Here is an 11,467-nt window from a genome sequence, read left to right as displayed (position 1 = left end):
GGTAGTAGGTGATTATTTTATGGTCAAATTTTACTATATTAGTTTTTGTATATACATATTATTTAAATTTAGTACTTACATTTTTTAGTTTAATTAAATTCGTTTGATTTAAATTTACTTTTTTTTTCTTTGCGAATTGACGTAGCATGTGTAATACAAATTTTTACAAAAAGAGGGAGACAGAAGAGCGCCGCAACCGCCAAACGCAACGCAAAAGAACTACAAACAGGCGAATCCGCCATCAACAACTTCTTACTACTTCACTTTCTCATTAACTTTCAGTTATTAATAATTTAATTAGTTATTAGTAGCAAGAGCCACGAATAATCCTATCCCTCCTCCATTTCCTCCCAATCCTTCCCAAATTTATTCACAAAAGAACCCTAATCTACCCCATTCACATTTCCTCCTATTTTCACTGTTGTTTTCAAACCACCTTCTTCACGTTTTCTTCCTCGACTTTGACAAAGTCTTGAGTTGTAGTTGATCACACACATATATATATACATATATAAAGCTCAAAACCTTTGCTTCAACTTTCAGAATTGACCCAAAACGTAATGCTCTAATCCCATTCCAGCAAAGGGTTTGTCTCCTCTCTCTCCTCCATGAGCGACTCTAACATCTCTTCCTCTTCCTCTGATTCTGCCTCCATCGCCACCGTCGATCAGGTATTCCTCAACCATTTATTTCACTTCATTTCTGGTCGAATTTTCTGTCCCATTAGTCAAACATTCTACCTTTTTTTTTTCTTTCTCACGGAGTAGTTATATTTCTTGTTGACTTCAATTTTGTACAACAAACTAATAATCTGAATTCCCAAGTTTTTTTTTCTGAAGTAAAATCATGATCTTTAGTTGTTCAATTACGTTGTCTTTCTTTCGTCATATGACTAGTCTTTCTGTTTTTGTTTTGATATAGACTAATAATTAGTGGTTTATGTTGAGTTTGAAGTCTCAAATTCTAGCAATTAACGGCTCTACCAATTTTAATTGTTCAGCGTGAGTCTGAATATGTTTATAATCGGAAACTTTTTTTTTCCTGTTGGTTTTTAAGGTCAATGACTGAATCACTGATAAAATTTGTGTACTCTAAATTTATTGCATTTTTCTTTTTGGTTTCAGAATGTAGGGAGGAATGAAAGAATTATAGATGCTGATCAAACGTTTTCTCCAGAGTTGCGTCATTGGCGTGATGTTTTCTGGTTAGCAATATTCATAATTCATTTGATTGTGTTAGGAGTTTTGCTCGCCATTTTTGGACTCAATAGGTTTAAGACAGCAGATAGGCTAAACATTGATAGATATACTGAAGGGTTTTGGGAGAATAATAACGGATTGACGGAGACTTATTGGCCCAAGTATGCTGTTGCCGGTGGGGTTGGTACCGGTCTTGGATGTATTTGGTTGTTGTTGCTTGGTTCACGCGCTAACCAAATGATGAAGGTTTCAGTTCATATTTGACAACATACCTTGCTGTGATTAGTGTTTTATGTTTCTGGTGCGAACAATTTTTCTGGGGCGTGGCCTTTGCAACTGGTGCTGCGCTGCAGTTCTTGTATGTTATAGCAGTTATAGACAGGTATAAACTAGGACTACTAATTTTTTGGTAATTATGAGATGTTTCTTCTAGGACTTATTGGTTCTTGGTCTTGTATGTTGTATAAAGATTGAAGAAGCAGGTTACAAGTCTTTATCTGTTAATGACTGTTAATAATTTCATATGTTGACTGAAATATTTCCTTGTTTGTATAGAAATTACTCCATTTTTTGGAAAATTGAATAAATTGATCAATTTCTGTTGTAACAATCTTCACATGAAGCAACTTTTCGGTTCTATTGAGATCTGAAATTACCTTTTTACAAATTTGAAATGTTAATTTTTTTTTTGATAGTTAGTATTGACAACAAGTAGCTAATTCTAATAATGTACTGGAGCCTTGGTTTACATAGTTGAGAAACCTGTAGTAGAATTAGAAGAAGGGTCACTGAACCGAGTCCACACAAACTAGATTTTTTCCCTTCAGAGAGAGGAGTCAATATGTCTAATCAGATCTTATGAAGTTTGCTTTGACTAGATTTTTTTCCCTTTATCTTTTGACAGACTTCCATTCACCATGCTGGTCTTGCAAAAAGCTGTTAAACTGGTATGGAGTCTTCCTGAAGTTACAAGAGTAGCATATGCATTTATGGCAGTCATGCTTTTATGGATGGGCATATGGTCTTTTGGAGCGGCTGGTGTGGTGGCTTCAAGCAGGGGTGACCTAGGACGCTGGTGGCTTCTTGTGGTGAGCTGGCAAGTTTTGCCCTTAATTCCGTCTGTTGTTGCTGCAATGATTGCTATTAGAAAAATGGTCAATTAAGTCTTAATAAAGCTAGTAATGTGCCACCGATATTTGCAGGTTCTCTCTGTAAGCTTATTTTGGACTGGTGCTGTCCTCTGCAATACTGTACATGTTATAGTGTCCGGGCTTGTGTTTCTCGTGCTTCTTCATGGTGGTCGAAATGCTTCATCAATGCCTCCCAACTCATTGATGAAATCCCTACGATATGCTGTAACAACATCCTTTGGAAGCATTTGTTACGGGTCACTTTTCACAGCTGCTATTCGGACTCTGCGATGGGAAGTAAGCACACCAGCATTTACTTTTTTCAACTGGTTCACCATTTTAATACTCAAGAATCAAATGAATGCTTCCGGTTTTCATTATTTAATTTCCAAATGCATTTTAGATCAGGGGATTCCGGTCCAAAATTGGCAACAATGAGTGCTTGCTTTGCTGCGTTGATTTTTTGTTTCAGCTTGTGGAGACCCTTGTTCGATTTTTCAACAAGTATGCCTACGTCCAGGTAGTTTTATGCCTTTCTCTTGGTAACCTCTCTTATGTATATGATAATTCTTTTGTCCATTTTGTAGCGACATTTTCAATTTAGCACGGATATAGACTTCTTTACGGCATTTGTTTATCTTAGGGGCACATCAGAATTGTAACTTAGAGTCTCAGACATTGCTTTTTTGATTGAAGGGGTATCCAAGGATTTTAGGTCAATTTGTTGCATGTGATTCTTCCTATTTGAAACGTGTCCATTTATCCCATGAATTTTCTAGGCAGGAGAATTTTTTGTTTTCCTTGTGTAGTTGGATGGTAGATGACATGTTTAGCCACAAAGGAGATTCTTTAAAAAAAAAAATTTGAGCAGTTGATTTCGCATGATACATAGTAATATTATATAAAGTGCTTCTTGTTATAAGTTCCTGGAATATTACATTACTATAGTACGGTTTTGCATGCTCTGGTCCTACCAGATAGCTGTTTATGGGAAAGGTTTTAACCGATCGGCAAGGGATGCCTGGGAGTTATTCCAGTCAACTGGAGTTGAAGCACTAGTTGCCTATGATTGTTCGGGTGCTGTTCTGCTGATGGGTACTATCTTGGGTGGTCTTCTCACTGGAACTTGTGCTGGTGTTTGGACTTGGATTACTTGGAGGGACAGAGTGATCATGGTGGGGTCAACTGCAATGTTGATGGGAATGGTCTTGGTTAGTGCATTTTCTATTCTTCAACTATATGTGTTCCTATTGGTAATACAATCAGAATCCTAGTTGCCTATTTTGGTTTAGGGTTAATCTTCAGCAATGTTTTCTTTTTCCCTTTTTCACCCTTGTTTTGCAGTAAAAATGACCTTATCTGTTTAGACAAATTGACTCCTCTTTCTTTCTAAAATAGACGCACCTCTTCTAGTGTCTTTTTGCAGTTTGTATGTGACTTCACTCCTATAAGATAGCAGAGTCCTCTTTCAATATAAGAAACACTGAATGTTAGTCAATGGGAAATTTCTGCTCAAGTTATTAGTGGTTTTTCTTTGAGTTGTTGGTTTTTCATGTGTATGAATAACAAACTGATTGTTATAAACCATGTACTTAAGCTATATTACTGCTAATAATTAATCTTTAGGATCAGTTATATTCTCACTTCCTTTGTTATTTGGAGATTAAGGTATGCAAAATGCCTGGTGCAGGTGGGACTTGCAATGGTGGTTGTTGAAAGTGCCGTTACATCTATATACATCTGTTATGCAGAAGACCCTTCCTTGATTCGAAGATGGGATCCTCAGTTCTTTAACCAAATGTCGGAGATGCTGCACCAGCGTCTGCAACATAGGAGTGCACGAGCCAGGGAAGTATTGACTCAGAACCAGCTTGACAGCCACATGCAAGATACATTCCATCTTTGAAAACTTACCTATATCAAGTGTAATTCATACTCTAAAATTACTATTCCAAATATAGATGAGTTTGTTTAATAGTGTACTTGCCAAATGGTTTTTTTCTTCAATATTTGTTGAAAGTTCCAGCAGGTTATTAGTATATTTTTGGAGTTCATTGAATATTGTAGAGAGAACATGGGTGGAAATGGTCCTAATAGAAATGCAAAGAAAGTTCCTTTCACTTGCCAAGGGAACAAAGCCTTAATGTTTTTACCATGTTCCAAATAATGCTTTTGATAGGGACTTGATTGAAGGCTCGGCTTTGTTTAGGAGTCAGAAGGTCAAGGCTCATGTCATGCGTCACTCAGATAGGAGTTGGATATCAATGCAAAAAGTGGAGGAGCTGAACCCTGGGGCTGGATATGCACAGATATTGGGGCGAAACACAAGCTTACCTTTTGTATACACTAGAGAAAATGAATTGTGAGGATCCATGAGTGTTTCAACCATCGTTTAGATGCAGAAGTGCTTTGCCAATTGGTCTGATGATGGTTAACCAACAAATACAGCTTCCGATTCCTTTGCTTTTACGCCTCTTCCTTTTGTACGCGTACTTTGAGGAGAGTGCTTCTTTTATTAATATCACCCTTGCTTTGCTTTGGATACTACAGCTTTTAAAGAAGGTAAAGTTATTCATTACTAATTTCTTTTAATAAATGTTTACGAGATCAATTCATCACTTTGTTAAAACTTCATTCTAAACCACACCTCAACACTCAATATTGTTATGATATGTCTCTTTTTTCTTTAATTTTCATTAATTGTCAAACTTGGATAATCATCAGCCATGTCAGGAGAGTGCATTAATATTTTTGGATGAGCAAAACTCATTTTGTATGGCTTGATTTTGTCTACCCAAATATAAACCTGAAGAGTAATAACTATACTCCAGAAAAGAAAAGGTAATAACACCCCTAAGTTTATAGTCCTAATTGAAAAAGAAAAACGAGTAAAGAAGTTGGGCAAGGCAAAGCAAGCACCACTCAGCTTAGCAGTGTAATGTAAAGATGCTACTGATCCTTATCCTACGTACAAATTAAATTAGCAAGAAAATGGAAACTAAACAGAGTGCTAAAACAGTAGCTGCATATGGGAATTAGACAATGAAGGTGTAGGTTAATCAGAAGGTATTCACATAATTCCCAATGGGAAGGAGAGGAAGCTCCTCCCTAGTCCCTTCCTTGGCTGGTCTCTCTCACGTGACAGACAATACACATACATACATACATGACAGGACCCAGGCTGAAAAGATTTTTAGTCTTTTAAACTCTGCATTTTGTAGTACATCATAACATAATCCCATAAATAAAACGCCCCAAAGAAAGTAACCCAACGAAAGCACGTCATAACTGTATGATTGCCGTATCAGATGCGTCATAAATTCACAATGTTTTTTTTTCTCTCCTATCACTGTCAGAAGAACTCAGAATCACATTAATATTAGATCATGAAACGTTACTATTATGTTTTACGTATAAACTTATTAACATAACCACAACCACAAGACAACAAAATCTTATCAATAGATAAACAATAAATATAGCCTGCTCTTCTGCCTTTGGGGGGGGGGCGGGGGCCGGGCTTGGTCCCTTCAATACAATAAACCAAGTTGTTGCTTTCAAGCAAACCCCCTTGTTGGAATTTAATCCCTTCTTCCTCATTAAAGTTCATGTTTATAATTTTCTCCATTTCAGAAGGCAAAGACCAAGAAGGTACTGTTAGGCGGAATTAAATTATTGGATGACATCTCATCACCGTCACATCATTAAGCCGCGCAGACACTCTTCCCCAGGGCTATTAAGAAGAGTCGTCTACTGTAGAGAGAGATAAAAAGAATATAATAATAGAAGAAAAGGAATCCCAGCCTTAGCTAGCTCTTCCCTTCCCTGAGCCTACTACTAAAACAGCCAGTAGCCGCATTGCACACACTTCCTCTTCATCAAGTCTAGAGAGAAGAAAGAATCATCTCATATGCCCGGCAGAGAGATGACCAATTGAGGGGATAGAGAGAGAAAGAAAACAAGGGTTTTGGCCTTTTGGGAGAGGGGAGTTTCTTGTCTTGGGCAGTGGGCTTCTTTACTACTCACTCGTACGTACAGAGCGTGCAAAAATGAAGATCACGACACCAGCCCCAAATGCATTGCTAGTCTTTACTATAGTATTATTGGTGCATGCATGTAAATACTTAATCTTTGTACTTACTCAACACTGAAATTAAGCCTAGCGTTTCCCCTCAGAGTAAGGTCACTGTTGTATGGGAGCTTTTCCCAACTGCCTCACACTGTAGTGTCAGGGTTCAAATTTCGGTTCTTGATCATGAATTTTTATCTACTTTGATAACTGTTGTGTTGTATATCAAGCCAAGAACAATGACTCTAAGCTACTAATTCAAAAATATTGGATTAAGTAACCCTCTTTAACTAAAACTCTGACAATGAAAAAGTCACTAGCTTTATGAATGGATACAAAAGCATCACAATAATGAACTGAAATTGAGACATATCTGTTGGCTGCTAAATCTTTTAGCATGTAAGAGAAGTATTTTGGCAGAGGCAAAATTATAGAAAGTTGACGAAAGGGAGAGTGGAACAAACGCACAGCAAGGAGAGAATGAGGAAATGATGCAGGAAAACGGTGGGGTTTTATTGGGAAGCTAAAATCCCAACTCTGAAACACTATATTAAAAAAAAAAGACCCTGATGTGTTTCTTAAAACTCATATCAACCAAAATTTAAAAAAGGAAAACCCGTACTGATACGATATCCCCTTCCTCCATTAAAGATCCTTCTCACGAAGATTTTCTCCCACTTCATTCATTGTCTTTTTTGCTCTCTCTCTCTCTACCTTCCTTTCATAGGAACGCAACAGAGTCACACTTTATAGAAAAGAGGGAAGGAAAAATGCAGAGCTTCAAAGCTGCCGCAACTACTAACCCAGACATGTTTTGCCACTCTTCTTTCTTTCTCAGGTATATTTACTTTCACTTAAAGTCACCGTCTTGGGATGAACCGGCATGTCTTTGATTACAAGGCAATGGTTATACTGTTATAGTTTTATATGTATGTCGAAGGAAAAAAAGAAAGGAAAGGTGGCTGCTTTATATTCCCTGTTGTAGTACAATGAAAGAAACATGCTTTGTTCTTCTTACTTTTTGGGTGTCTGTTTCAATTGGAAACAGAGGAGACGATTGTAATAGCCGTAACCAGACGCGTTTCCCGGATCTTGGAGAGCTTGATCATCCCGCTGCTGCTTTTCATCACGATGATGCTTTTGATTTAAGCCCAAGTATACTTTCTTCTTTTTATATCTATATAAATATAAATATGGGTTTTTCCCTTTTTCTTAACTACTATATGGGATTTTAAGCGTCTCTAACTACCTTGTCTGTTTATATAATTCCTTGTAGGCTCCATTTTTAGTTTAAAATCCAACAATGTTGGTGTTGTTGCTAATACCTTGCACTATGGCGCCTTGAACACGGTACTCAACCCTCTACCAACCTATCTCTTTGAACGTAAGTGATAAGCCTTTGCTGCATATATTTCGTATAGTTTTGATGACGCTCTTTGCAAATGGTTTTACTTTCCCTCAGAGCATTGGTGCAACAGCGATAGTTTCAAGTGGAACGGGGTGTTTGGATACTGGGCAGTTCATGTACCAGAAGGGCGCAACATTTGGTGCCTCGTTGGGAAATGGCCATATTGAGAACTGGGCTGACTCTGGCCTTGCCGATAATAGCCAACAGACTGACACTTCTACTGATGTTGACACTGACCATAAAAACCAGGTTATGTCTCTGTTTGTTCTACCCCAAATCTGGTTTGACACTGATCATCTTTCCAACTGATTTTGAAAATGTTCTGGCTCGAACTTGTTAACTGACCAAAGAAATCTGATAAAAAAGAATGGTTGCAAAGCATAATTATTTGTCATAAGTCATTGCCTCTTAAATCTGGGTTCTGATAATGATTGCTAATTCTTAATGGTGTTATAGCTTCATGGAGTTCAACTTGGAGCTGTAATGTTGGATTCGGTGGATCAATCCAAGTCAAAAAGTGGTGATCAAAAGGTTGTTAAAATTACCAAAGTTGTTGTGCAGTCAATTTTACTATTTGACATCTGTGCAGCTTCTTACTTGTTTTTCCCTTCAGACACTTCGCAGGCTTGCTCAGAATCGAGAAGCTGCAAGGAAGAGTAGATTGAGGAAAAAAGTAATGTGTATTTTTCTTGTTTATTATTATTGTTTGTATTTTTCTTATCTATGCTTGATAAATGGGATACATGCGCTGTATGATAGGCCTTGAATTGTGAACTATGAAAGCTGGGAATAACATTGACACTTTGTAGTGTTTTAACTTCCTATAAACTTTATCGAAGGGTTGAAAAGTTGATGCCTTATAAATCTAGGGGAAAGGTAGGATGCATTGCATTCAGTTTCAGTGCTTCATTTGTGCATTATGTCTGAAAGCAAGGCCGGCTCCTAAGTGCGCTCCTAAATGTTTAAATCCAACTAGAAATATTTCTGAAATGGTAGGTAAACAATCTAACGGAGGTGGCTGAGTGCGTACCCTAGTGGCTTAAGTCATTGGGAATATACCATGAGTAGAAGTTACCAGATGTAATTTCTCTCCGTGAAAATGTATTTAATTGTCCTTCTATGCATATATATAAGGGTTATATTTGATATTTTGCATATTCTACATCTTGGTTAGAATATGGCTAGTAAAGGAAAGAAAGAAGTGTTGGTGACTTTACCCCTTATCAACTGGTGTTACTAATGCATGACTCTAGTGATGTTTATGGAACAGTACTTGTTTTTATTTCCTCTCATTGTTTATTCATTTGTTACCTTTATTTTTGGCTTTTGGTATATGTAAATATCAGTTTTCTTCTACCTCCTTTTGGATAGGCCTATGTCCAGCAGCTTGAGAGTAGTCGACTCAGGCTTACAGAACTAGAGCAAGAGCTTCAAAGGGCACGGCAGCAGGTATGATAATGAATTCTTTTTATTGAAGGTTGTGGTTTAAGAGTGGAAATTTACGATCTCTTGTTCGGGGTACTCCTCTTCCTTCTATTGTTTTTGTTAATCCAGTGGCATAGATTCAAAGGTTGACATATTTATTATTGGTGGTTAAACCAAAATATTTTTGTTCCTGATCAGCTTTTTTTTTTCTAATGTAGGGTATTTTTATCGCATCTGGACTTTCTGGGGACCATGGCCATACAGTTGCGGGAAATGGTGAGGAGATTTTAGATACTGTTGTCTGTCGAGTCATGGTTCTAACTGTTGACTAGTTTTGGATTTACACCTCTAAAAGTATCCCCAAAGAATGTGGTTCAGGGTACTTAAGGTTGGTAGAATTATTTAGTTGTGGCTTCAACCTTCCCTCTGTTGCAGTTCATATATATGTAATTTCCCTACAATTATAACTTATAATTACCTGGTTCCTGGCATCATAACATTGAGAAAGCATATGGCTGGTTATTTGGAGATACTTAGATTGATACTGTTCATTAATGATTGAAGTCTGGTTAACCCAATTAAGATAGGTGTTTGCATAAGAGTCGTTGAAGGCTACACAAGATTTGATTGTTATCAATTTGATTGAATGAGGCTAAGGTTCTTCATATGGATATTAAAAGATAGATAATTGAGTTGGCTTATAGCAAAACTGAAGTAATTGAGTGGCATAAATGATGGAGCTCGATTGTAGTAGACAAAGAAAATTGCTTATAAAAGATATTTTATTTGTCAATTGTTATGATCTGTAGTCTTGATTTGTCTTCAGTAAAAGGCACAAACACCTTTACCTTTTGTTCAAATGTATGTAATTGGTGCTGGCTCATAAATGTTATGGCAAAAGTTTCTATATCTTAGGTCTTGTTAGTGTTTATGGTTGCTATAAATTCTAGTGATTGTTGGAAGCTAGTGTGTGGATTACTATGGAGAATACATGTTCGTTTTGTTCATTTGAATGCTGATTTTCTTACGTGGGAAATCCTTATTTGTGCTTCCAGCTGCTCTGGCATTTGACATGGAATATGGTCGCTGGCTTGATGAACATCAACGACTGATAAATGACTTAAGATCAGCTGTAAATTCTCATATGGGGGATAATGAATTGTGCATTCTTGTTGGGGGTGTCATGGCACATTATGATGAGGTTTTCAGGCTAAAAAGCATTGGTGCCAAGGCAGATGTATTTCACATGCTATCTGGTATGTGGAAAACACCTGCAGAGAGGTGCTTTATGTGGTTGGGAGGATTTCGTTCATCCGAACTTTTGAAGGTGATCAATTATTGGATATTTTCTTTCTATTATCATAATTTAATGTGTTTTGAAAAATATTATCTGTTTTGGTTTATGACATTTTGATCTTCTAACTTAGATCCTTGGAAACCACCTAGAGCCTTTGACAGACCAACAATTAATGGGCATATGTAATCTGCAGCAGTCGTCTCAACAGGCTGAAGATGCCTTATCACAAGGAATGGAAGCTTTGCAACAATCTTTAGTAGACACACTTTCATCTGCATCTCTGGGTCCTTCTGCCTCTGGAAATGTTGCAGACTACATGGGCCAGATGGCAATTGCAATGGGCAAACTTGCCACATTGGAGAACTTCCTTCACCAGGTACTTTTTATCTTGCCCATTGGGTAACTATGAAATTATGTGCTTAACTGTTTCTTACAAGGGTCACATTTCAATTTCCAGGCTGACCTTTTGAGGCAGCAAACTCTGCAACAAATGCATCGGATTTTGACCACACGCCAAGCAGCCCGAGCCCTTCTAGTTTTTAGTGATTACACTTCTCGGCTCCGGGCACTTAGCTCCTTATGGTTAGCCCGACCTAGAAACTGATATTATTTTATTTCATGAAAGCTCAACTTGACTGCATTAATGCTTTGCACAGTGTTCTCCCTATTTCACCTTTTGGTACCCATTGACGATTCTTGGATGGTGAAGCATAATGTGAAATGTAAATTTTGGTTGCTGTGGTTTACACTCACTGGCCTATGGAAATGGCAGTAATTTAGACGATTGCTGTATATTAAGTAGGATCTGAGCAAAATGTGTTTGTGATTGTGTGTAGTAATCTCACATGTGAGGCAAATCTTCCAAAACTTTGACCATCTTGTAATCACCTTAAGTGCAATGCTAACTTAGATAGTTCAGTGCTTCCAAGTATTTAACCA

General features: G+C 37.4%; 2 protein-coding genes across 3 annotated transcripts; both read left to right on the top strand.

Annotated features, from left to right (window-relative positions):
* Positions 1–239: 239 nt before the first annotated feature.
* Positions 240–4,449, top strand: LOC107946438 (CTL-like protein DDB_G0274487). The gene is given in 8 exon segments (XM_016880768.2): positions 240–671; positions 1,125–1,455; positions 1,458–1,581; positions 2,104–2,287; positions 2,402–2,626; positions 2,733–2,849; positions 3,307–3,540; positions 4,020–4,449. Coding segments are annotated over 8 exon segments (1,494 nt in total). The 5' UTR covers positions 240–608; the 3' UTR covers positions 4,236–4,449.
* Positions 4,450–5,345: 896 nt separating this feature from the next.
* LOC107946436 (transcription factor TGA2.3) lies at positions 5,346–11,459 on the top strand. 2 transcript variants are annotated; one of them, XM_041107028.1, is made up of 12 exons: positions 5,346–7,236; positions 7,447–7,553; positions 7,675–7,748; positions 7,861–8,055; positions 8,263–8,337; positions 8,420–8,479; positions 9,178–9,255; positions 9,450–9,507; positions 10,287–10,558; positions 10,659–10,904; positions 10,986–11,110; positions 11,185–11,459. In XM_041107028.1, exons 1-12 carry the CDS (start codon positions 7,169–7,171, stop codon positions 11,216–11,218), a joined length of 1,392 nt encoding a protein of 463 aa, XP_040962962.1. In that variant the 5' UTR covers positions 5,346–7,168; the 3' UTR covers positions 11,219–11,459. The 2 variants fall into 2 exon arrangements, with proteins under 2 accessions (XP_040962962.1, XP_016736254.2); XM_016880765.2 differs by having other exon boundaries at positions 10,986–11,459.
* Positions 11,460–11,467: the final 8 nt, after the last annotated feature.

Source organism: Gossypium hirsutum, chromosome D12, assembly GCF_007990345.1.
Source record: "Gossypium hirsutum isolate 1008001.06 chromosome D12, Gossypium_hirsutum_v2.1, whole genome shotgun sequence".
Classification (NCBI taxonomy): domain Eukaryota; kingdom Viridiplantae; phylum Streptophyta; class Magnoliopsida; order Malvales; family Malvaceae; genus Gossypium; species Gossypium hirsutum.
This window is presented reverse-complemented; position numbering and strand designations above follow the sequence as displayed.